This window comes from Phyllostomus discolor, chromosome 10 (assembly GCF_004126475.2).
Source record: "Phyllostomus discolor isolate MPI-MPIP mPhyDis1 chromosome 10, mPhyDis1.pri.v3, whole genome shotgun sequence".
In the NCBI taxonomy this organism is placed as follows: Eukaryota; Metazoa; Chordata; class Mammalia; order Chiroptera; family Phyllostomidae; genus Phyllostomus; species Phyllostomus discolor.
In genome coordinates this window covers 11,510,364-11,537,923 of record NC_040912.2, presented here as the reverse complement: position 1 = coordinate 11,537,923, position 27,560 = coordinate 11,510,364, and the positions used below count along the sequence as shown (strand labels likewise).

The 27,560-nt window shown below is 41.3% G+C and overlaps 1 protein-coding gene across 2 annotated transcripts in view; it reads right to left on the bottom strand.

Annotated features, from left to right (window-relative positions):
* Positions 1 to 27,167, bottom strand: part of HIBADH (3-hydroxyisobutyrate dehydrogenase) — a 98,574-nt gene extending 71,407 nt beyond the window's left edge. The window contains exons 1-4 of one of the 2 annotated variants that reach the window (XM_028526197.2): positions 26,918 to 27,167; positions 20,813 to 20,973; positions 12,747 to 12,856; positions 10,108 to 10,229 (exon numbers count right to left, since the gene is read on the bottom strand). In XM_028526197.2, coding sequence (XP_028381998.1) covers positions 10,108 to 10,229; positions 12,747 to 12,856; positions 20,813 to 20,973; positions 26,918 to 27,008 — 484 coding nt within the window. In that variant the 5' untranslated portion in view covers positions 27,009 to 27,167. The remainder of the gene's footprint in view (positions 1 to 10,107; positions 10,230 to 12,746; positions 12,857 to 20,812; positions 20,974 to 26,917) is intronic. The other variant, XM_036010461.1, reaches the window with a different exon arrangement.
* Between the last annotated feature and the right edge of the window lie 393 nt (positions 27,168 to 27,560).

Here is a 27,560-nt window from a genome sequence, read left to right as displayed (position 1 = left end):
GTTTATATTGTTCTTTAGATTCCACATATAAGTGAAATCATATGATATGTCATAATGTGTCTTTCATTAAAGCTGTAAATACCTCCAAATCGGACCAAGCAAAGACTTATTTTATTTACTCTTTTCTGAGATTAATTCAAGGCTCTCATACAATAAATAATAGAAGTCGATAACTCAAAAAGAATTAAAAAATCATCGTAGTAGTACAACTCTTTAAAGGGACAAACCCATGAAATTATATTAATCACGTTACACCAAGTTATTTCAAGACACTCAAAAAAGTCCAACTGAGGAAAACCTGAAATGCCAGAAGAAACACCACACACAATACCACTTTGTCATCAGACAGCTTGCGTGAGCATCAAAGACCTATTGTGATAGCCCTTCCCCCTCCACACATTATAAACCCCAGCACATTCAGTTATGAAATTTGGTCAAAGAATTTGCTTTTGGACAGAAATAGCAATGTTTCGGCCCAAAGCCAAGCAAAAGTGCCAAGTTATAAACCTCTCTAAGAAAATGTTTTAATGGAAATGCCAACAGACCCTTAACTATAATGGTGTTAGGTGCCAAAATAGAAATAATTTTTGTTTTTGTGGTCCCTTTACCATAAATTAGATACAGATCTAATGGAAAAACAGTAGGCATCCAGTTTGGTGAGCAGTCAAGGCCAAGACTGCTCACTGGATTTTAAAAACAGCAACGGGAGTCTATATGAGGCTTTCATTGAAGAATTTAGCAAGCGAGTCGAGCGCTCTAAGAGAAACTCCTTAATAGGTTTTGTGATTACTACTCCTCGTTCTAAGAATACCTCAAACAAATTACTAAAATGCAACCCAGCCAAGCAGAGTATAAAATCTGGTTTCCTGGTAGGGAACTGTTAAACAAACACATACACACAAGTTCAATTATTTAATTTCGACATTAAGCCCTAACTGGAACGATACAGTTTAGCAAATCAATGAGGCTTGCCAGCTCGGAAAGCCTTGGGCTAACATGGCAAGGGCCACTTCAGAGCCACTTCAGCTCAAGGTCTCTATGCAAACCTACAGGCATTAGGCAATCAGTGAGTTTATCCTTCCATTATTCAAGCACAGTTAAGTGCTGTAATTATGCCCTGAGAGCAGGCTGAACAGTACTGGTCATTAGTCACAAACAATAGTTTTTAATTTGCTTGATGTCTCGCATTCATTATACCACAGAGCTGAGCAAATTGAAACTAGCCCTGTGGTAACACACCCATTCCACACTTTAAAAAAAAAAATGCACGTATCCAAAATGATGCAACTAAACAACATCTGACACTAGAGAATGACTGTAATTTTTATAGAGAGGTGACTTACACAAGACAGGTAAGTTAGGACATCACACTTAGGAGGCCGTGTCATGGGCTAACTTACGAAAAGCTCGGCTAGCTTTACTTTGACAACCAGAGACCGTTCAACAAAGCCATGATCTTACACTTACGGGGAGTTACTGTGTGGCTGACTCCATTGAACAGACTGCGAGCGGAAGCTGCAGCATCCTGGTGATACACAGACATAAACGTTCCGCAAATACACCAAGCCTGTTCCGAGTCTCAGAGCCACACCCTCCGCTGGAACACTTCCCCTCGCCCTGAGCACTCCCATCTCCGCTTCGAGGTCACTTCCCCCACGAGCATCCTGTCTACTCTAGGTCAAAGGGCCTCTCCTTAGTGTCCGTCTCCTTAGTCACTTACTCGGTCTTCTTTTCCCTTCATAGCACTTATCACTGAAATTGTTTTTTTTTAAGATTTAATTTATTTCTTTATAGAGAGGGAAAGGAGGGAGAAAGAGAGAGAAACATCAATGTGCGGTTGCTGGGGGCCGTGGACTGCAACCCAGGCATGTACCCTGACTGGGAATCGAACCTGCGATGCTTTGGTTCGCAGCTCGCGCTCAATCCACTGAGCTACACCAGCCAGGGCTGCAATTGTTTTTTTTATTTGTGTATCCTATTTCTACCAAATTGTAAGCTTTAGGAGGTAAGACTGACTGTCATTGAAGTCACAAGTCTAGTGCCCAGAACATCTAGCTCATACAGAGTGCTCAATATCTGTCCATTGCATGAAACGGAGGAGAAAGCGAGCCTCTTGCAATTGAGGTGCTGCCAAGCAAAACAGATGAGAGCGCATCATTAGAAAATAAATAATCTCGTAAGAACATATAAATACAATAGCTTTAAATATAAGACGTTGCAGTGAAAAAACAATGAAAACCTTAATTTTCAGAGTTCCTTTCTCTCTCTAAAAGGCTCTCCTTAATATCCAAGTGAGCTTCTTTTAATTTATTAACAGAAGAACAACAAAAACTGAAACTACATGGGATAAGAGAATTATATGAACTAACCACCTTTCTTCCTTGCTTAAAGAATATTTATAAGAAGACTTTCATATCTAACTCCAAATTCCATTGGTTCCCCTTGGATATACAAGGTCTGTCTGGAAAAAGTCCAGCGATTGTTAATAGAACAAGAATAGTTGGCGTGACATCAATGTAGCCTGGGGGCCAAGGAGAGTGGACTGGCATGCAAATGCGTGAACAATGACGACTTCACTGTGTTAGTCTGTGGGGGTGGTAGATGCTGTGGAGTGAGCATGTGAGCTGTGTGGCCGTCACAGTCACAGTGAGTAAGCAAGCAAAAAACGAATCTGCCTCATAATTTGCGTTAAGCTTGAATATTACTTCATAGAAACTATTCAGATGATTCAGAAGGCTGCAGTTACCGGCAACTGGTGATTGGCAGCTTCATCATGACCATGTGCCTGCTCATGCATGTCTAGTGCAGATTTTTGGCAAAACATCAAATCACCCAGGTGACTCAGCCCTCCCTACAGCCCAGATTTGGTGCCCTGCAACCTCTGTCTTTTCCCAAAACTAAAATCACCTTCGAAAGGGAAGAGATTTCAGACCATCAAAAAGATTCAGGAAAATAGAACGGGGCAGTCGATGGCGATCAGAACTGTGTGAGGTCCCATGGTGCCTACTTTGAAGGGAACTGAGGCATCATTGTCCCACGTACAATGTTTCTTGTATGTTCTTCAAAAAGGTCTGTATTTGTCATAGCGCATGGCTGGATATATTCCGGACAGGCCTCATATATCATCTATGAGATTTCAAGTTGATTTTGAACATAAATTTTTTATTTCCAGAACTAAAAATTCTTCTGTTGCCCCAGAATCAGCTGTATAAATCAAATCTGGTGTTACTTCCTGTCTTTAAATATCCGTAAAGGTGACTAGGAGGTAAGAGTCAAAGCAAGCAGGAACGGGCCCCAGCGAGGACAGAACGGTGTTTCTCTCTGCTGCCCGGCATGCTGCTGGGACTGAACTGTAAATGAACCATCCCTTTCCGGCTGTTAGGTACTGGGAACACTGCTGTATTGCATTATTTTACATTTTGTAAATATTCTCAAATCATTTCATGTTTTCCTAAACTCCTAATGGAAGGACTTCCTCTTCAAGTTGTTCTGAATATTTATTATTCTACTTCTTTTATCCTAATCTCAGGACCTTGATCATAATCACACTCCCCAATAGCATCTAATAATAAAATGTAACGTTTTGAACATGGTAACTACTTACTATCTGACTGACAGATGTTACGACATAGAGGCAGTTACTTAGTTTAACCTGAGAGAGAAGTCAATAGTCTGAAGATAACTAACCTGGAGAACAGCCTGGAAAGGAGAAGTAACTGCAGGGAAGGCTCCAAATAGTTAACACTAATCTCGAATTTAAAAAATAAAAAGATTATTGATTCAGCGAACCCCACTTCAGTAAATGCCCCCCAGGGGACACACACTGGAGGCAGAAATGAACAAGACTGGGTGCCTGCCCACTGCAGTCCGGTGGAACAAACAGGCACTAACAGGCATAATACAACTCAGAAGCACGTGGAAAACAGCCTCGTTCCTGCTACACGCAACAAGCCCCTCGTCCGTCTGCTCTCGGGTGTAATCCTCTTCAGCTCCAAGGCCTCACACCTCAGAACAGATCCTGACCTAGTCAAACCTGAACATACCAGAGATTTGCCAAGATATCACTTTACTTTCTCTTTTCCTGAAGGTTTATTTGATTAACCAGCCAGGTGGATCCCAAAACAAAAACAAAAACAAAAACAAAAACCAAACACTGGTACTATCCCAACCCATCAGCAGAAGGAAAGGCTCCCGACAGCCAGTTAGTAAACGTTCTGGGCTGGGGTTAGCCCAACAGGACTGATCTGACCCCTCCAGGGCTCTCCAGACTCCAGCATGGTGGCTCATCGGCCATCCCTTCTCACTGGCTCTGGGGCAGAAACGCCAGCCTCTTCCAGGTCAGAGGCCAGCCCCTGAGGGTTAGAAAAGAAGGCAGCTGCCCCCTCAACACCCAACAGGATTCCCTCCATGGCGGTGCCCATCAGCTAGCAAGACAGTAGCCAGAGAAGCAGCCACTGTAGTAAATAAAATTGTTCGAAATGGGGTTAGCCATCGGCAGCCACTATGAACAGGAGAGAAGGCCACCCCAGGGCGGGGCTGAAGGGAAGGTCTGACAAAGGCGGAGGACCTTAGACTGACTAGGGAGAGCAGGATTCCTTCTACTTCCAGATCGGCTGCCACACTGGAGCGCCCTGGGCAAGCCACTTACCCTCTCTGGACCTGAATTTGTCACCTACAACATTAACAGAGTCAAATTAAATAAATTATTGGTAAGGTCTCTTCTAGTAATAAACACCCAATTCAAAGTGCACAAGAAACACTTAGAAGCTAGACCTACTTCTTAACCCCAGCAGTCCCCAAGAATGCCAAAATGACATTTATTGAATTTTTACCATCTCGCCCAGATTTGGTAAGATCTGGAAAAGGATCTCGTATCAGCTCACCAGGGTAGCTACTTGGGTACGATATAGTCAAGCATTCTCCTTTACAATTAAAAAATATAGAGACATAGTCAGCTTCCTGTTTATAGCAGACATAACACTTTTCTGAACTGGTTTAATAGTAAAATTCTTGAGCAACTTAGCTTTGGTGTTCAAGTCAGCCTTTACACTAACAGCTTTTATTATAATTCTCCTTGCAGAAGGGTTTATAACACACTAAATAAGCACAGGTAGCACACCAGTTGATACGGTAAGTCACAAACGCTTCCACATAATGATGAAAACATCAACTCCATTGGCTCTCTCAGTTATCTATCATTACATGACACCTGCCCCAAAACTCAGTGGCTTTATTTGCTCACAGTTCTGTGGGTGAGCAATTTAGACAACCACAGCTGGGCAGGTCACTGCCAGGCAGCCCTGAGGTCACCAATGCAGATGCAGTCACCTGGGAGCTTGCCGTGGGCTTGGTGTGCAGCCTTGTCTCCAGAAGGCTAGTCCAGGCTTTCTGCGCAGCCGTGGAGGAGGGCCCAGCAATGAGAGAGGGCAGGATTCAATGGACAAAGTGCTTCTGAAGTCTATCCCTGTGTCACGTTTGCTCACACACCACAGGCCAGAGCGAGTCAGACGGCTAAGCCCAGTGCTGGCGTGAGGAGTACATACACAGTGTAGACTCAGGGATGTGAGCAATTAAGGGCCATAACCGTAGCAATGTCCCACGGTAACTGTTAGCTCTTTTTACCCAAGTAATAAGAGTGCTTTTATAAGTTAAAGGATAGCCTTCAATAAGGATTGCTATCCTTATTGTCCTCTTAGAATAAATGAGAACTTTATAGAAAGTAGTATCTCCTGATGCAGTAGAACAGGAAACAAACCCAGTTTTAGTCTTGAGCAAATGACACATTTCTTTAGTCCAGCCCTTTCTGATCTTCAACTAGAAAGTAGTCTTCGATTGCCACTGATACACAGTATGATCTTAAAGGAGTTACTTATTTTCTCTGGGTGTTGCTTCCGTCCCTGGTAAAATGGGGATTTCACCACTTGTCCTGTATGTTGCACATGGTTGTTTTTCCAGCTGAACTGAATCCGTTTTTCAACATTTACTGAAGACCAACTACGTTCCAGGCTTGTGCTGGGAAAACAGAAACTATAAAGACACTTCCACACACTGTATAAGAATGTGAGTAATACTTTAAAAACTGGAAAGATTCCAAATGTATATAAAGCATGATATATTTATATAGAATACCATAGAGAAGTTAAAATTAATGAACTACACGGAACAACCACGCACTGGGAGTACACTTTACGCACCACACAAGGGCATCAGCCAAGGGGGTAAGCAGATGCTGAGGTCCCACCCACACTGGGTTTGCCAAGCCACAAACCTTGATGCAGGCTTCATGTGTCCAGAGAAAGGAGTGATTTTTTCTTTTTACAGAGCTGCCTTCTGCTTATCTGAGGGGCTGTTTCAGTACACAGGAAATGCCTCGTGCCAGTTCTCACAAAAGCACAGAGTAACCCTGACTGGTGTGGCTCAGTGGGTTGGACGTCATCCCACAAACCAAAGGGTCGCTGGTTCAATTCCCAGTCAGAGCAAATGCTTGGGTTGTGGGCCAGGTCCCCAGTGGAGGGTGCTCGAGAGGCAACCACACATCAATGTTTCTCTCACTCTCTTTATCCTTCCCTTCCCCTATCTCTAAAAATAAAGAAATAAAATATACATTGTTTTAAAGATTTTATTTTTATTTATTTTTAGAGAGGGAAGGGAGGAAGACAGAGATAGAGAGAGAGAGAAACATCAATGTGCGGTTGCTGGGGGGTCATGGCCCACAACCCAGGCATGTACCCTGATTGGGAATCGAACCTGCGACACTTTAGTTCGCAGCCCGCGCTCAATCCACTGAGCTACTCCAGCCAGGGCAAAAATATACTTTTTTTTTTAAAGATGAAAACAGCTCAGTGGATTGAGCGCGGGCTGGGAACCAAAGTGTCCCAGGTTCGATTCCCAGCCAGGGTACATGCCTGGGTTGCAGGCCATAACCCCCAGCAACCGCATATTGATGTTTCTCTCTCTCTCTCTCTCTCTCTCCCCCCCTCTCCCTCCCTTTCCTCTCTAAAAATAAATAAATAAAATCTTTAAAAAAAAAGATGAAAACATATGTGGTTAAACTATAAAGAAAAGCATGGGAATGAGTCAAAATTCAGTTTATCAATTTCTACTAATTAAGGAGGAAAAAAACAGGATTGAGAGAAGCACACAAGAATTTCAAAGCTCTAGTTTTTATGCTAACACCTTGTACCTTCAGATATTTTATAAGTATTTGGTAATATATATTCAACATTGAATAAAAACAATTTGAAAAAAAAGACTTGCTACCTGTACTCAGAAAGTTTAAACTCTGCAAGAAGAAGAGAATCAATATGTGTGTATATATATACAGGTGTGTGTGTGTGTGTGTGTGTGTGTGTATTTATATAAAATAAGAGATGTAACAAAATGTGAGCTTTGCTGAAGGCACGCTCAGCCCGACAACTTCCAACGGGAGCACCCGCCGGCTGAGGAGTGCCCAAGTGCTTTACAAGGCAGTGTCTGCCCTACACATGCTAACTATACAAGCATGAAACAGTTATTCACAGGATCATTTCAGGTCTCAGGGTGATAATTACAACTATATAAGTAACATTTGTTTTTGACTTTTTAAAAAAAAACCTGAATTTAGAACTCAAATAAACTTCTATTATTTCTAATAAGGGCAGTGTATACAGGAGCTGCTGTAGGGTGGGTCTAATAAATATCAAAATGAAACCTGGGAAAAGTGACACAGTCATGATTCTTTTTATTTTACTCCCCAGAATAATAGTCAACAGGAAGCAGAGGAAAATGCTGGACTAAAGAAACCAATCACTTGCTCAAAAATCTATACAATTTATCTTCACAGTCTATACTGGTTTAAGAAAAAACTTCTCTTTAAAATGCTAACCACGGAGTAAGACGTTCCCATGTATAGTTTTAGAATACTACTGTATTTGTAACATCTCTATATAAATCCATGTAAACGCATTATTTTAAAGGCTAAGATAAAGACCAGATGTGGGATAGAGAGAGAGGGATAAACCTGGGGGGGACTTGAGTTTTATTCAAATCACCTCAAATACCCCACGTTTCAGGACTGATGAATGGGGAACTTTATAAAATCACGGGCCTGCCTTTGGTGCTGAAGCCAAGCTTTACGCAGGCCCCTTTTCCTGAATTTTATTCAGTTAAAATGTAATCATTTTCAAACCAGCCTTCTTAACTTACAGAAAATTTCCTTTATTTTATTTTAACTAAGAAAGGGTGGCCATTTATAATCTACTGTATTAAAATATAAAAGTAACTATGAGAAGACAAGTACAGGCTTCTGTTACACACTTGTATTACAAATCACATGATAAACATGTGTCAAACAATAAATTAGCACAACCATCTCCACACAAAGCTTTCAACCTATAATACAGTTCAGATTCAAGTGCATTCACTATTATTAATGAGTATTTTGTGCTACTAATTAAAACTATAAACTAGGGTTTAACAATAGCTTAACAGGAACCATCGAGTGATTTCAAAGTTTTATTACAAAGAAGACTATTTTGAAAGTTAAAATAACATTTAAAAGCCAAACTGGTATTCCTCATTATCAAATGATAATTTTAGACTATACTCTCGAAGCAAAAGAGGATCAACAGCAAGATCACATGTACCACACCAATTTTCAAATCCAAGTACAGAGCCACTTGAAAAACAGTTGTTCAGTTTAGTTTCATTGTATTAAACACACACACACACACACACCCCAAGCTTACAACTGCTTATTAGTATTTTGTGATCAAGATATCTATATCACCCTTAACCAATGTCACCCCAATAAATTTAATTATAAAAATAAAATTAAAAATTAAAAAAATAAAAATCACAATAAAATCAAGTGTGCTATATCCCATTGTAAATCTTTACACCTAAATCCTACTCAACCAATTCCATTATAACAATCAGAGAGGCTAACAATTATTTATATCTCTATCTATATTTAAAAAAATACATATTTTATAAGGTATATAAGATGCCTTTATAAGACAATTAAGTCTTTATGAAAAAAACAGAAACTGATTTAAGTAAATATATTTTGTTATTTCTTAATTCCAAAGCCTACAATCAAATTTAATAAAATTAGAACAAAAATGCTATTCCACTGTCTACTGCTATACTATTATAAACATATATGATTGTACGTGTATATGCATGTGTGTTTATGTGTGTATACGAATGGTATCTGATTACACAATAATTTTGAAAAATTTAGAAATTATGGAAAATCATACCTATAATCCTGCCATCCCAACAATACCCAGTCACCCACTATTAGTATTTGCCATAATAATAGCTTTGTGAATTTTATTAGTGGGCCTTATTATTAGTGGGGCTTATTCTCTAGTGGAAACGATATAATTTTTAAATACGTTAATGGGGTCAAATATATTTATAATTTTCTAATATTAGCCCATCTGTGCATATAGGAAATGAACCAAATGTGGTTGCAGTGTTTGATCCCTTTTACACATGGTTGGGTTCGGTTTGCTGGTTTACTTTAAGTTTTCATTTCTATATTCATAACTGACATAGACCTATAACTTTTCTTTCTCATGTTTCTGTCTGGTTTAAGTATCAGAGTTATACAGGTCCTGCAGAAGGAGTTGGAAGGCATTTCCTCTTTTTCTATAGTCTGGAAAAGTTTGCATAAAATGGAGATGATCTGCTCCTCGAAATTCTGGTAACATTCATCTATAAAATCATCTGGGCGTAATGTTTCCCTTATGAAATGATGTTTTTTTCTTTTTCTTCAATTTCTTTAAGAGTTATACGATTACGCAAGCAAATTATTTCTTAAATCTGTTCGGAAAGTTAAATTTCCCAGGAATTGATCTATCCCCACCCACAGCAATCTAAACCAAAAATATACAACCCTTCAAAATGGTGACCCCTTTCTATCTGAATTTAGAATAAACAATGTATTTGGAGAGCACTGAATAACGTAAGTCATTTGTTTGCTTTTATTTTTAAGGAGGGAAGTGAGAATCCCTGTTAACAGGTCTGAAAATAACGGGATGTACCTTGGGTACCACGACCCCTTCATCACTACTTCTGAAGGACAGAAGTGGGGGTGCACGCCTGTTAGCTGCCACTTACCACCAGAAACAGGGGCGTCCATGAAAACTGCTCCCATCCTCTCGACCTCTTTGGCCAATTCTTTTGAGACCGCGGGATCAATAGTACTGGAATCTATCAATAGTGAGCCTTTCTTCACTTTTCTAAGTAAATAAATAAAAAGAGTCTTTTCAAAAACTACAGTTTTAAAAATGTAGTTTACAATGCTGAACAAACATTTCATACAGCTACCTACAGAAGCAGAACCTGCTAAAAGCTGCCAGATATCAAGGTCGTCTTTGATGGTTCCGTATTAAAAGCATTATCAGATGTAATCCAAAATGTCAAATTCATTTTCAGATTAATTATTATAGCACAAAGGAAACCCACTTTTTCAAACAAACCAAAATAGTCTAGTAAAATGGTATAAATTCTGGTTTTAGACGAAATACACAATAACCATAATATAGGTTAGATAAGCTAAGATTTAAACAATTTAAAATACCTACTAACTTTAAAAGAGGTATTTGGTAGAATTTTAATTTTTGTTTGTAAAATAACTGGGTCTCTTTTAAAAGTAATTGATCTGTCTTCAAAATGCCATATTGTAAATTTCACATATCCATCTTATTGCTACTAGGTAGAATAAATATAAGCAACTGAAGTTTAGCCATTTGCTTTAGGATGGTGCATTCTTTAATAACTAACTTCTTAAAGACAAAATAAAAAATCAAACAGGCAGAAAGGGAAATATAGGAAAGGACCTGGAAATCTTAACCTTTTTGTTCTTTATGGTAAATTTACATAGGTACTTTGCTAAAAATGGGAAGCAGCCTTTTTATAAAATATATATTATATTTTATATCAATATTAAATGGAATCTCATAGTAAAACATTTTTGTTTGCTCTGTAAATGCAGGCTATATACCTAGGCAGTTCCCTTATAATCTATAACCTAACTGGCTAGGAAACTCTGACCTAAATTATAATTCATTTAAAGCACTATGGTTAACCTTTAATCCAAAATTCCCCAAGTTCTTGTTACAGATAAACTAACCCAGAAGACAGTTAATAAGAATTATGACTGGAAAATTAGAATTGAATGAATATAAATTTTGAATGGGCAAACAGATAACCATTGCTAAGTACTACCAAAAAAGAAAAGAAAAGTCTTCCTATAGAAAAAAATAGCACATAAAATGCTTATAACAATTTCAGACATATGAACTGATCTGGTCCCAATGCCATAATTGTGTGTATTCCACAGGAAAACAAAACAGCATGCTCTAATATATATCACCTCAATAAGTAAAGTTTCACTTTCTGCAACCTAAAAGTAAGACTTAAGTTTACCAGTCTTTTGTGATATTGGTATATTTAAGATCTTAAATCTTTAAGAAATGGGAAATCACCCCAAAACTTGCACATACACTGGGTATAGAGGAATGATCCTGACCCAGAGGAAATAAAAAACCACCCCTGAGAAGCACATTATAATTCAATGTGAAGCCAAACTCTTTCAAAGCACTCCCTGAACAAGACTGCTCTGGTAGTTGGCCACCCTATTCCTGAGCAAAGGATATTAATAAACGTAGGATTTGTCTCCATGCAAGTTTTTAGTGGCTTTTCCCCGAGAGGTAAAGCAGGGCCATAACTGGAACAGACCAGGTCACAAGACAGCGAGGTCTTCTCGGGACCACACACACACCGTGGGCCCGAGGGCTCCATCCAGCAGGAGTGTCCTCCAACCTTCCCTGAAATCTAAACATTTATCTTATCACTCTTCTGCCTAATATCCAAAGTGTCTTTTGCTTCCAGGTCTGTTAGTTTTCCAAAGCAATTCAATTTCCAAAAACCTCAAGTTTCCTATTATTACAGCTTCATGAAATTAAACCCTTTCTTTTCAGCCCTCCATGTCTGCAGGGCCTACCAGTTCATTCTACCTCGGTGTGTCTACCTCGGTGTTGAAATTCAACAACAAAGCAAGTTGGGAACAGGAACCACTAAGACCAGAAAACTAAATTGGGAATTCAACCACGGTCATCCTAACATAACCACAAGAGTTTGGCAACAGACAGCAATTAACCAAAAGGTTCTTGAAGCCAGAGAAGCTGGGCACTGGGTAGGAAACTCTGACCTAAATTATATTTTATTTAAAGAGCAACTGCTAACCTTTAATTCCAACTCCTCAAAATTCTTACTGCAGATGTACTAACCCAGAGGACATACAATAACTTTTTATTATATAATAAAATGTTAAATAATGGTGCTCTTTCCAATGTTTGGTTTTATTTTTCATAGAAACCTTTTCCTGAATTTCTATAAACCATGTTATGCTTGTAACATTTGTACACTTTAACATGCAGGCTTTAAAAGACTCTTAAACATGTTACCAATGAAAGCCCAAGTTTAATGCAAGAGTTAAAGGAAAGAAACAGAAGCAAACAAAAAAAAAAAACCACCCCCCAAAAAAATAACGTATTCCCAAAAGTCACATACTTGACTTCAGTGAAAAAACAAACCCTTTACAATGAGGGAGAAACCACACCATTCGCTTTTAAGAAAAGGAAATAGTACAGAAAGCTTTAAAAAACATAACTGTAATTTCTTAATAGTTCCAACAAATGTGAAATTCATGAACTATGGTAATGAGAAAATATCCACAGTTGAGAAATACATACTTTAGAATTCCATTTGCTCCAGAATAAGCTTCTATTGCATTAGTACTGGTGGGCAACATTGTAATAATTCTGTCAGCTTTTTCAGCTACATCTGCTGGGGAAGACACTACCTTTAAAAAAAATTTAAAAGGCACATTTAAATTAAAATGTAAGCAGTTTCTACGGCACAAGTAGGATCCACTTTTTACACATGCCAACAACACTGACAGTGAATAAAAACTCATCCTTGTTTCCAAATGACCAAAAAAAAAAAAAAAAAAAAGAACTTACTGCCTAAAAGGGAGTCCGTTCCTTACACACATACAGATGTAGTTTGTATGGAATCAAATCTACTGTTTATTTTTAAAAGTGTGAAGGGAGTTGAGGGGAAAAGGGCAAAACCCAACAGTCCTGGGAATAGATACACTTCTCACGGATTCCTCCAACTTGGATTCTGAAACAGCATACTTTTTGGTAGATGCTTCGACTAAGAAAAACATTCTAGGACAACAGGGGCTAGTAACCACACTACAGGATTCAGCAGTGATTTCAATGGACAGCAAAGTCCCCAGTAAAATGATCAAGGCCCAATCCTCCAATCTCTGTTTGGAAAAAAAAAAAAAAAAAATTCAGCCTGCTTCAGAAACGGAAAGGTCAGGACAAGGACAGGAACACCCACTGCACGGATGGTCAGTCCCACCACGAAGGCTGGGAGTGGGGGCTACCAGGACTCAGGTGGGAAACATACCCCAGGGAGACATACAAATGGGCATCGAGGTACGCTCTCCTCTCAACCCTCATGCCGGCCTCCACGATGACCATGAACATGCTGTGAAGCCGCCCCATCTGTCCTCTGCATGTGTGTGTGGGCCTGTGTGCACGGGCATGCCCTCACTCGGGTTCCCCAACCACCTGCTCTCTCCCATATCTACGCCTTGGTTCACCGGGCCAGCCAGGCAGCTGCCGAGGAAGCCAGAAGAGACCAGGAGCACACTCCTTGACCCGGTCTCCTTTAACAGAAAGAAGTCATTACTCCAACTGTCACAAAAGCTCCTCGAAAGCCTTCTCTCTCTTTAGAAAAAGGCAAAAGAGTAGCAGGAGGATAATCAAAATTTTCTCCATAGAATTACTGACATCTGTGCTAGAAACTGACATGTTTTTCTACCAGGAAATAGGAAGTGACATGTAAGCATCTCAGGAATGGGAAAGCCTCTGCCTCTCACGTGTGGAAAACATACGTAGCATTTTCCTGTTGTCTTTGATGCACAGTTGATGAAAGTGGAGGAACAGGAAGCCAAGCACAGTGTGTAACCTAAATATTATGAGCTGTAAGTAATTGTATTTCAATTTGCCATAATAGACTAGCACCTTATAAATCAAATTCTAGATAAATGCGATTTTTTAAAACATTTACTTTCTCTTTTTTTTTAAGATCTTTTTTTTTAGAGAGAGTGGGAGGGAGGGGGAAAGAGAGGGAGAGAAATATCAGTTGCCTCTCATATGCCCCCAACTGGGGGCCTGGCCCGCAACCCAGGCATGTGCCCTGACTGGGAATTGAACCAGTGACCTTTCAGTTCACTGAATCTCAAGCTGACACTCAATCCACTGAGCCACACCAACCAGGGCTAAATGAGATTTTAACATAAAGTAATTTCATAAGTCATACTTTAAAATCTCAGATACTCAACTATTCCAGCACTTTGTGTATTAACATTAAATGACAATATCAAACATCACAGACACAAAAACAAAAAACATTCTCTCTCTTTTGAATGTTTCATTTTGGAGTCTACAATGTGGCATATTCAACATGTATATTTTGATACTTCAGAGCGATCTTCCACAAATAATTCTGAAAACAAATTTTCCCATCAATTACAACGAAATACTTAAATGAAAACCTTTCCTACACACATATAAATACTGAAATTCAAAAAGACACAACTATTTCCTGGCAAACAGTTCAAGTTCTCCCAAGGAAAGCACAGATCAGTAAGATGCAGAAATAAGAAAAGGACAAACTGTAGGAGCCATAGTTCTCCATGCCCAGACTGTATCGAGAACACGGGTCACAAAGAGAGCCCCTACTTAAAAGCCGCAATAAGCACAACACAAAACGGCATACCTTTCGGCGGCAGATCTTCCAGGGCCCGGAAGCCTTCAGGTCTAAGAGCCAATTTCACACTTTCTCTTAGGAATTGAGAGAGGCTCTTCCACTGAAGGAAATTCAATTCCATCTAGATAACTCCTTGTGAGGTGCCCTCAGGGGCACCAACAATTAGTTCACAGACCTAAGGATGTTTCTTCACACCTCCAAGGTTCTCACGCCAAGGAATTGGCAGTGCCGATTCATGCAACTGCCAAGTGCACGGGGCGGCCAATCAGCCCCCTGCGTCCCTAGCATCTGCTTCTTGGGATGCTTGGGTTGCCAGAGGCCTGCTAACCCCTCAATTATACGGGAAAGTAGTGTCAAAGCTCACAGGTCCGGAAAAAACACACAATGATAGTGATAGCTGGAATGTCACCACTGTACTGGCCACAACTGCTCCATAGCTAATGACTAGATCCGTTCGGTACATTATAATAAGTCTCTAATTTGTACTACGGAAGGCACGTTTATTAGACAGATAGACAGACATGTGTGTCCAGCTAGTCAAATCATCTTGCCTTCCACGTGATGACTTCTAGAGTCTGAAATAATTGACTGACAATATTTGGCCGTGACTCAAAAGCCGGGGGAAGGAAAACAAACCTTGCTGCCGGTCTGACACTAACCACAAAAGCCTGTAGGAGCCAAACTAATTAGAGCCCCTTCAATTACGTTTGCTAATTGAATGGATAAGCAAAGACAGCGTGTGTCAGTGAAAGGAACACTCATTTGGGAAACCAGAGACCCAGCTTTAGCTACGGCTCAGCCACTAAGTCATGTGTGATTCTGTGTGAATTATGTAACCTCTCTGGCTTTAGTTTCTGAATCTACGAAATAAGTGTGATTTGAATTATCTTTAAGGGTTTCTATCTCCAAAGCAGAAAGGAATCTCAGGCAAAGAAACATTTCGTATTTATTGATTTCAGAGCGAGGGGAAGGGAGGGAGAAAGACAGAGAGAGAGACATTAATCCGACACCTGGACCAGGGACAAAGCCTGCAACCCAGGCAAGCGCCCTGACCAGGAATCAAACCCACAACCTTTCGGTTTGCAGGACGATGCTCAACCAACTGAGCCATACCAGCTAAAGGAGAAACTCTTCATACTTAGTAATCTTAAGTTCCAGGAAGATACAGCCCCTGTAAAAACAGGGCTGATGGGATAGGAAGCACCTGCAATGACTCAGAACAATGCACAGCATTAGCAAGACTCGACTCTTCCTCCACTGACCTGGCCGACTCCGGGCCACGGCCACGCTCTGACAGTCACGGCCAGCCCAAACAATCTCTTGCGAATTCCAACGGCCTCATTCTTACACCATTATGAATTAGGATGACTCTACTTTTCCATTCCCTTGATTTTGATTACAGGAGATCGGTCCCCTTGTGTATCATGGTATCCACAGTCTTTACAGGTTTTTGTAGTCAATTTCTCTGGATTTAGATTCATCTGTATGTGCATGACATATACGTGACAATGTATACATGACAATGGCAGGTGTGCAATACAGAGAGAAGACAACATAAATTAAAGACAAAACCTGCTCTAGTAGGTGAGGGGAAGGAGGAAGGATAAGGGCGTCAGGCCCAAAGTAACCAGAAGGAATTGCATATCCTTTATGTACAGTCCTTGCAAGGAGAATACTATTAACTAGTTGCTCTATATAAAGAGAAAAGTCTCGCTGTCTCTTCCGGACAAAAGAGTCACATAAGTCAAGCTCAGCAGTGCTTCCAAGTAAGTGGGTAAGAGAAGCTTGCAAAGAAATTAAGATGAACATGACCTTGGTTAAACTTGCCACGTGGTATTTTTTAATCTCCCCAAGTAGAAAAGCATACTGTCAGTTCAAAATTACACTACACTTTAAAAAAAAAAAACACTGACAAAAATGGTTTGTGCCTACATCTTGAAACATTTGGTCAATAATGATGGAGCCCACTCAGCAAGAGGCTTTTAAAGTTCTGATTTAACAAGACCTGAGTGGATGCCAGATTGGATCCCAAGAGAATCACTTAACCAGACATGTTCAGCCTTACAACGCACGAACAACAGGATGGGTTCCAAGTTTTTGAAGAGAAAACAAAAGAGAATCTAATTAAGCCTAGTTCAACCAGAAAACTCATGCAGAAGTGGTGGAAGACTTTTGGCACAGAGCAGTGGCATCTCCAAGGAAATTCCTAGACAATGAAAATACAAAAGAAGCATAAGTTACATGCCACCAATGCGAACGCTTACAGAGAAATCTCCTGCAAAACAAACACGGGACGGAAAGGATGGTGCCGACTATATTCCCAAGCAGGGGTGCTGTCAGATCACTACCTCCTAGTTTGGTTTTAATTTTTATCATCATTCTTTCACTTAAAAATATGTTTACAGTTCTCTTCCAAAGCACCCTGGGCTCAATGACTCAGCCAAGACAGTGGTGTATTTCTGTGTGGTCTCAGGGAGTGAAAGCTGGGAGAATTAGGTTATAGATACAACAGCATTAGTAATACCCTGCACTTTCGATGTGCCAGATTCTCCAGGGGTAAGAGGAAGGCATTACTACTAGCCCCGTTTTACAAGGTGAGAACCTTTAAGCAGAGAGAGGCTAAATCATCTGAAATCACACAGCAAGCTCATGGCAGACCCGGGATTTGAGCCCGGGAGGTGGAACCAGGCAATCTGGTTCCAGGGCTTATGTTGTTAAAATGCTACACTCACAACTCACTGATTCACGATTTCTCATATACAAAGGCCTCATAGTGACCATGGGTTCTATTCTCAGAAAAGAGGCTAAAGTTGAAATGATGCGTTGTGGGTTAAACCTGAGTTTCCAATAGAAATAACGACATAATAAAGGAATACAGAAAGAAGAGTGTACAAATTTTTTAAGGAAATGAGCACAAATAACCACCTAATCAATTATAAATACCCTGTTTAGAACAGGTTAACATTTAAAGGCATAAGTAAGTTGGTTAAATACAGTGATATCAAACATATTCAACATGTCAGCCTTGGCTGCTGTGGCTCAGTAGATTGAGCACCAGCCTGCAAACCGAAAGGTCGCCGGTTTGACTCCCAGTCTGGGCACACGCCTGGGTTGCTGGCCGGGTCCCCACTTGGGGGCATGTGAGAGGCAACCAGCCAATGTGTATCTCTCACTCTCACACTCAGATGTTTCTCTCGCTCTCATTCTCTCTCCCTTCCTGTTTCTCTAAAATTAAATTATTTTGTTAAAAAAACACATTCAACATGTCAAAGTTTTTATTTTTTACATGTAGTATTTTTTACTGCTAGGCAGAGCTTGAAGAAAAATCTCCAGGGTCAGCCCACTCCAAAGCACTTCTTCCCTGGCCCGGCAGGCGCCCACCTTGCCCCCTGAGGAGAGGGAGGGTCCTGCCTGCGGGAAGCACAGCCCGGAGGTGGACGGCGAAGAACCTGAGTCTATCCAGGTCCAAAACTCAGCTGTGCCTGGGGTCGGACCACTCCCCGACTCTTCGGTTACCTGAGACAATCAAGTCCCCCGGTTTTTAAAAAAAAAAAGAAAAAAAGAAAAAGCGCTTCTTCAAGGAGATGTTCAAAGATCTTTAAAAGAAGTTGACTGCTTTTGACCCAGATACTATCTTATTACTTTTTCTCCCAGCAAATTTCTCACTAAAAATACAGCTGACATTAGAAATCAACTAGCCAACAACTCTGCAGCCTTTGTTGGAGATCCAAGACGGTGGCGGATTAGACGGAAACTACACTAACCTCCTCCCTGGGCCAGGCTGCAATCTTTGCTGGGACAAAACCTGTGTTCGCAGGCTGCCATTTCATCAGCTCATTTGGCGTGGTAATATACTGCAGGTGAGAGGGGACAACTGTCCTTAACATATAAGAATCAAGTCAAATATAGTCTGAATGTTTAAATCCTTAATCCTTTCACTGCACTACTGTGCACAATGGCAAGAAGTGTCAAGGTTTTCACGTACATTTTTTTCTATCCCATCCTGACCAGGTCTTCCCTTTGCCTTGCAGGAGAATGAAACTCATTTTTTCTCTTATTTAAAAACTTTCAAAACTTAACACAACCATGACATAATACTGACATTTTACTATATGGAAACCTACTCATCCAAATTAATGTTACTTTTTATTTATTTTTTTAAATTTTATTTATTTATTTTTAGAGAGAAGGGAAGGGGGAGAAACATTAATCAGTTGCGACCTTTCACTTTGCAGGATGACACCCGACGTACTGAGCCACACTCGGCCAGAGATAATGTTACCTTTAAAGGGGCACCCCTAGGAAATCAGGCTTGTTCAAATGACGCTGTCACCATTCAGAAGGCTTTTTAAGCTGCCAGCACAAATCCTTTATCAGCAGATATTTTCATTCAGGCCCAAAGCTTTTGTACCCTTTCCGTCTCTCCCTTCACTCGTCCACATCTCGCCTTCTCCCACCCACGCCCCACCGCCCCACCGCCGTTGTTACAATCAGTACTCGGAGGACCTCTGGGAGTCAAGGTCCTTAGGGCAACCAGAGATGTGAGGGAGACGGGGTGTGGGAAAGAGGGTTCCGTCTCCCAGGCCTCCTGCTTCAGTGTGAGCCACGCACACAGAACGTTTCCCACCGTGTGCTGGGGGGGTGGGCGTGGGGGACAGGGTGGGAACAGCAGGCCAGAAGCTAAATCAGGCCTTTGCTCTTCACTGCCCTGGGAGGGGCTGCTACCCAGAACCCATCTTCTTTCCTTCCTCACACCCACGGACATGTCTCACAGACGGGGGCAGGGGCGGGGGGGGGGGGGGGCATGGACTCTAATAACTGAGTCTGTGCCCCAGAACCTTCTAATTTATTTTCAGGAATCGGAGAGATCATGCCTCCATGACTTTCATTCCAGACTACCTCATTTCTGTATGTAGGTGATAAAGACCATACACAATATCAGTGTGCTTTCCTGCCAGAAATGAAAGGACTCTTAACAGTTAATTGCTTACGTTTTCCTCCTTAAAAAAATGTTTCGACACTTTATTATCGTCAAAATACAAGTTTAGTAGAACCTTCCCTGTCATGTGACAGTCCTGCGACCCGAGACACATCCAACACCCGGCTCCATCCAGCTCAACCCAGCGTATCCCCCGCAGCGCCGGGCAGACTGCTGGACACACGGCAGGCGCTCAACCTGGTTCGGGTCACCTACAGGAGGACCTCTAGGAACCTGGGCACCGAGGCTCCCACTTCTCAAGAAAGTTGCTTCTTTACCCTGTTCTTCATCTACATAAACCCTACTTACTCTGCCATCTTCAGAGAGATCTTCCCTCACTATCCTCTCACCCAATGTACAACACGTTTTCCTAAAAACGAATGAAACTCTTGACTTTGGACTTACCAGAATTTGTCAGCTCTGCTGAACTGCTGCTACAGCGTCAGTATTAGGAGGCCCTATGGGCAGAAGCAGCCACAGCCCTACCCTGAAAAGCTCCAGGCTGACTCTCCTACAACGCTGCTGCTTCCCCACGGGGCACACAAGCCACGGAGGGAAGGAGTTGGTGAACACCAGTCCTGCGGATGGCCTCTGGCTAAGCGGCCTAAACCTGCTCTTGACACAGGCATTGCATTTCTCAGTATTTATTTCAAGTCTGTTTCCCAGAAGCTGATGCTTAATTTTATATTTTCTCTCACCTTTTCCTGTATCTCTCAGAATTTTTTTTAGTAGTCCCCCAGTTCTGGGATTACAACATGAATCCCTCAGTTACTACTCTACAAATTTGTACAAGAAGAATTTTCTTCGTATCTTGAAAAAACAAAACCCTAAATTCACTTATTAATACATGGTCTCCTGGGTACATGTATTACAGACAGCAAGAAATAAAGTCAGCAATCAGGCATACAACTCCAGTGAGTGTACGAAAAGCCTGTCCCTTAATTTGAATGTGCGCTCATTTTTAAACATCCAAATCTTAAGGAAAGACCTTACCTGTTCACCTGCATCGTGGAACTCTTTGCACGCATCAGGGAACACATCATAAATAACGAGCGGATAGCCATGCTTCATGAGGTTTTTCGCCATCGGGTTCCCCATGTTGCCTAGTCCGATGAACCCAACGGGAGTCTTCGAGGCCACCGACCTGGAACACACTAATGCCGATGCGTTACTTTCAGTTGGAGCCGATGACACGTTTCACTGCAAACATGCACTCAACATTAGCGAACTTTTTCATTACAAACATCAACATTAGTAAGTCAACTGGTTTTTTTTTTTTTTCACCTGTCTCTCCCTCCCCCTTCCCTTTGGCAACCATCATCTTGTTCTCTGCTTCTATGGGTCCGCTTGGCCAAATGTTATTCAGATGTTTTCTATTAAAAAATTTTTAAAGGCCAGTTTCAAATTAATGATCTCATCATGTTTAAAGATATCGACAATGTGCATGCAGACTACCGCCTAATTATTCAGTTCTCCGGGAAACAATATATTGTTAAGCCATCTCTCTTCTGTTTTCTACCTCTAAAACATCCCTTTACCATTTTTAACAATAAGCTTTAAAATGTTATCATTTAGCCCTGGCTGGCATAGCTCAGTGGATCGAGCACGGGCTGCGAACCAAAGTGTCGCAGGTTCGATTCCCAGTCAGGGTACATGCCTGGGTTGCAGGCCATGACCCCCAGCAACTGCACATTGATGCTTCTCTCTCTCTATCTCCCTGCCTTCCCTCTCTAAAAATAAATAAATAAAATCTTAAAAAAAAGTTATCATTTATAAATACATATTATGTACTTTTACATGAAGGATTCTAGATTCCTCATAACTATATTATCTCCTATTATAATGTGTATAAAAAAATTTAAAGTGTTCAATAAAACCTATAGCTTGGACAAGACCTAAGAACAGAAAAATTTTCCCCTTCCCACCCCCACATTTTTAGAGACCATCCCTTCCAATGGTATAAGAAAAAAAAACAATCTGAACACAATGTTAACACAGGAGAATGTATTTCAACCGAAAGCCACCAGTTTATAAATAGGGTTCTGGGAGGAGGGGCACACTTCCAAGGGCTTTAAATGGCAAGGGGAGCAGTCTCAGGACCTTGGCCTAACGACTCTGCGCACTTTCAGAAAAGAGGCGCTTCTGTTTATAGAAAAAATAAAGTTGTTCTTGACAAAACCTGTATGCTGGTTTTATTTGACTTTCTTCACTCTCACAAAAGGCTTTCTGAAATCACACTGTGGCACAACAGAGCAGAGAGGCTTTGCATTACCATGAAAATAACATTAGACCTTATTTCTGTTTCTAGATTTAGACTCCACTCAACGAGTATTTACTTCGCACGTTCTGTGACAGCGCTCGGGGACAGACACAAGCAAGTTATGGCCTTGGCCTCAAAAAGTTCCGTCCAGTGAGGAAAGGAAGAGAAATAACTCCACCTGTCTCTTCCCACCTTATTTTTTTTTCAAGGACACACTGTAAAACTGTAGCTCACCAACCAACTAGAGTCACCACTTTAAGTTTCAAGTCCTCTCAACTTGAATCCCTCCTCTTCCTTGAACTTCATATAAATGCAATGTCTTAAAAGCAAATTATTTGAAGTCCTAATGGTTAGGAATTAGAGGTCTTCTTAGGTCAAAAGCACATTTCATTCCTTCTAACTGGATGATCGTATCTCACACACCCATTAGCATGGGTGCCGTTCTTGTGCAACATCACCTCACCAATGCTCAGCTGAGCACGCGGGCGTGAGAGGAAGCCTGTGTCTGACTTTCCGGTCATGAGAGGTTCGGTAATGATGATAAATAGTGCATTTGTCAGTAGAACAAGAATCAAAAGGGCAGGTTATGTCAACCAGAAGGCTAGTTCGACTTTTAAAATATTGAGAGTACAGCCATTCCTAGTGATGAGATCTTAGAAGAGCTGAAGTTAGTTGTTGAAATTGAGGTCAAAAACAATGAGGCCCCGATTCTGGATAGGCCACTATGAAAATCAATGAAGATGAAGTTTGTTTGTTTGTTTTCTAAATGTCAAGTTTTTTAAAAGATTGTATTTATTTATTTTTAGAGAGGGAAGAGAGAGAGAGACATCAATGTGCTGTTGCAGGGGGCCGTGGCCTGCAACCCAGACATGTGCCCTGACTGGGAATCGAACCTGCGATACTTTGGTTCGCAGCCCGCGCTCAATCCACTGAGCTACGCCAGCCAGGGCTGAAGATGAAGTTTTTAATGGCAGGCTCTATTCTCTTCATATGTGTGATATGGTAGTGTAATCACACAATTTGATGTCAAAAGGAAAGAGGTTATTTACTGATGATGATATTTAAGAACTTCTCTCAGTTTAAAAGACCTAGATTCCTATCCATGCAAGGTTAATGCTCACATGTATGCCCTTGAACTAGCAAGTTACTTAACTTCTCTACACATTTTTTTTAAGATTTTATTTATTTTTAGAGAGGGAAGGGAGGGAGAGAGAGAGAGAGAGAGAGAGAGAAACATCAATGTGCGGTTGCTGGTGGTTATAGCTTGCAACCCAGGCATGTACCCTGGCTGGGAATCGAACCTGCGACACTTTGGTTCGCAGCCCGCGCTCAATCCACTGAGCTATACCAGCCAGGGCTTCTCTAGACATTTTTATCAACAAGAGTAACTCATTCAGAAGGTGGTTGTAAACACTTAAGATAATTCATGTAAAGCATTAATAGTACCTGGCACGTGACAGTAAGAATCTGCTACTTTTGTTATCAGTGGTCAAGAAGTAGCACAAGGGTACTAGTCCTATGGCAGATGCCCCCTTCCTGCCGAGCAGGCTAGAAGAGCCAGAGTGTTAGAAAGAAGGATGGAGACTACTTTGGAAGAATGCCCTATGTCTAAGGAAACACGGCTTTTAGCTCAGGTGATATAGCAGAAGGCATGCTTGGACAACATAGAAAAATATGCTCTTAAAGAAGAAGAAATTCAAAGGAGCATAACAGAATCATTATCCTAAAAACTTGCAAACTTAAATAATACACCTTCCTTTAAGTTACACAGACAATACCTGGAAACAGTGCAGTTAGTAACTCAAGTTAGTAGAAAAGCAGTCAATGCAATACAAAGGGACTAGTTGGAAAATTTGAGAGTTACTTTCTAAATTTATAGATTTACAAATTATGTCCCATTTCTCCAATGGGATGTGGGCAAAGTTATCTATATCCTGGATAACTTGAATTAAGTACTACCAAAAATGAGGCTTCTCTAAGTTTCAAAATGCAAAAATTGTAATAGGACAATTATTTCCCATTTCCAAATATATTTCCCCTAATCAAAGTGATATATTTCATTGTATCGATCGATAGATAATGGGAAAATACAAAAAAGTGTAAAGTCGTAAGGGAAAAAGTTAACCTCGCTACACAAAAATCATCACTACCTTTTGAATGTATATTCTCATTGTGTCATGAGATTATGTCACATACACCCTTTGTGTCTCACTCTATCACACAATATTGTTATAAGCATTCTATTTGCTTAAGAGTTACTAAAATAAGGATAGTGACTTACTCGATAAAGACCTTTACTGTTTGAATCAAGTTATTGCAGAAATAAATATTCTCCCTACATAATTTCACAAGTTCAAGGTCAACTTTTGGTCCCAGAGCCATGAGCTACTTTTCAGAGCTCTACGTGGATCCCTAGAAGCTAATATAGAAAGGAAAAAATGACATTACGTATTTTATTTATGCTATGTGTTGTTTTGAAAGTATATTTCTTACCCACAAAAAGGGCCAATAACAAAAAAAAGATTATGCCCATTTCTGCACCTGATGCTGGTTAATTTTCCCATTCTACCTCTGGTCAGGGGGTCCCCTCGGAGATGATCCGATACAAATTATTTTTCTATGTACCTGCTGATGGGTCACAATGACTGTTGAGGGCCTGCATGTATAGATTTTTTCAAATCTGTATAAAGTCTAAAACTAAATTTAATTACCTTCTAAGATAAAATACAAAACTTACTTTTACTAAATGGTGATCAAATAGTAATATACATATATAGTTTAATACTGCTAATTTTTCTACTTCCTTTTTCATACTATAAATATTTTTAAATTAAGATGTGCTATTAGCCGACAAATTTTAGGTCTCATTTTTTAAAAATAGTAAATAATTGTACAGATCTTTATAATATTACCATCCATATGATATGAACATCTTAAAACATACTACAGTGACAAGTAATGCACAGAATTCAGAACACTAACTAACATGACTATTTGAACATGGTTCTTTTTCTTAATGTCCCTAGACTCCAAACTTGCATGTAGATATTTTAAGACTCTGGTGTCAAAAAAGTTAACAGTTTTGTAGTAAACAAATATTAACTGAAACATTTAAATACAATCCCAGAGTAAAAACAACTGCTGAAGTGTTTTTAAACAATCACCATGAAAAAAACTATTTATCATTTATCATAAATCTACATTCCTAGAGCATCTTTGCATCAAAGAACCTCCGGAACAAGAGCACATGCGGAAGCAGTCTAACCAGCACCGTGGAACAGCACTCCAGTTTACAGAGACAAGTGTTAGAGCCTGGGGCCTCCGGCTCTGTTATCATGACTTATAACAACTTTCTTAACTCCAAAAGGTGTAGCAACAGTTCAATAAAAGATCATCTGAACACCTTGTAAAACCACTCCAACAACATGTTGTCCTTGCCTAATCAAAACTAAAAGAATTGCACATTCACCTGAAAACTGGCGCAACATTTACTACTGTGGAAAAGTGAGCTAATCGAGTGGTTTGGGGTTTTTTTTAAGTATCTCTAAAGTAGGAGGCATTTTTTGGTAGCTCAGTACAGGAGCTCAGTACAGGAGCTCAAATAGCGGTTACACTCAAGTTTGGCAGATTCTGTGAGTTTGCATCTCGTTGCTGTGCTTCTGGATCAGACATCTGTTCTCTTGCCTCACAAGGAGCCTGTCCTACTCAAGCCAGGGAGGAAACTCATTCTTCTGCTTAGCTTTTACTGAGAGGGAGGAAGGGGAGCTGTTAAAAACTCAATTCTGAGCATGCTGGGGTTTTTAATCAAATATATATACATACACTAATACCAAGGCTTTTAAAAAATCCTCAGTATGCTCTTGCAACACTGTGTTACAACTCACACTTTTACAGGAAAACAATGGCAGTGTCCACACAAATCAATCAACTTTTCAATTAAAGAGGAATCTTGATGTACTAGAAAATACAGGGATGAGGATGAATCAAGGACTTTCTAGATCCGGCTAGACAGACACCCTAATTCACTCGCCCAAGGGGCCTCAGGTTCTTCACCTGAAAAATGAAAAAAAAATCTATCTCTGTGGCTCTAAAAACTGCCTCTTCCTAAGTCAATGGTTAGCTTCCCTAACTTATGGGGAGAGGAAGAGGATAGGTTCAGGCCACAATTTTGAGGACGCTGAAAGTGTTTTGGTTAATAATTTGACAGAAGGGCCATCTTCAGGTAGCACAGTTCCAAAGAGGAGGAGGTGGGAAGTCTGCCTTGCGGGTCAAGGGTGAATTATAACTTTGCTGGAATGACTTACTACCTGGTCTGCACTGACACCACTCTTGTACTTAAGATTAAGTTGGTTAAACAAAAATCACGCCCTCTGCCCAAGGGGGCGCCTGCCCCGAGTGCGCCCAGGAAGGGGGGAGGGGGCGGGGCGCTGAAAAGGCCAGCCAGCGCTGCAACGCCAGGAGTCACAGGGGTGGATGGAGGGTCGCCCCCGAAGATGGGCCCTTCACTTGTCCTCCGAGCCTTAACTCTAAAGGAGCACGCCCCAGACCCAAATATTCTTCCCTTTACCTCCAAGTTCTTCCCCCCGCGCCACTTAAGTCCCAAAAAGGGCGCTCGATGAACGCCATTCCTGGGGATTCGGGGCAAGGTTATTGGTGGGAAGCACGAGCGGTGCGAAAGGCAGTCGCAAAAAAAGCCAGTCCTTGGGATCAGCCAAAATGTTGGATTTTAAGCCCTGATCCAACCTCAGCGCCTCCCGTGAAAAGACATCCTCGGCCGTCAGGATGCCAGAAGAGAGCGGCAGGAGGAGGGATGTGGGAAGGAGGCACGAAGTCCTTACCCGCTTCAAGGTTAGCAGCTGCCGGCCACTGCCGGCGGCTCCAGTACCGGAGGCCGGAGGCGGCTCCACGGAGCCACACGGAGGCTGCCATGCTGCCCCCGCCCCGCCTCCCCGCGGTGACCTCCGCCGCTGCGGCTCCTACACAGTCTGGGAGTGTGCGCTGCGAGACAGGCAGGCAAAGCACCGGCTTGGGGCAGCGCACGCACGCACTCTGCCACGGGGGTGGACAGCCACCAGCGAGGGGCGGAGCGCAGCACCGAGACGCACCGCCCGTCAAAACAAGTGCCATCAATCCAGGGAGCGCACCAATCAAGATTCGCGGGTCCTCCGCACTTCGAAAACCACCAATAGGAGGCTAATCTAATGCTTACATCATGCGCTCTGGCCCCGCCCCCAAGCTTCAGCTGGTTTACAAACTGCGGGCCAAAATCTCCTTGTTTACCAAAACGCGGAGGGTGTGTAGGAGGCGTTGGCTGTCACTACCGCCTCCTCCGAGCACCTGACTCCCCAGAACCACCCCCTCAGAGGGTTGTAACTGCCTGTGTTGCCTCCCTGAAAGCAAGTAGTAAAGTTCCACTTGCAGCTGCTGCTGCTGCTGCAAGTTTTAGACACGAGAAGAAATTACTGTTTACTAAGTATGGGA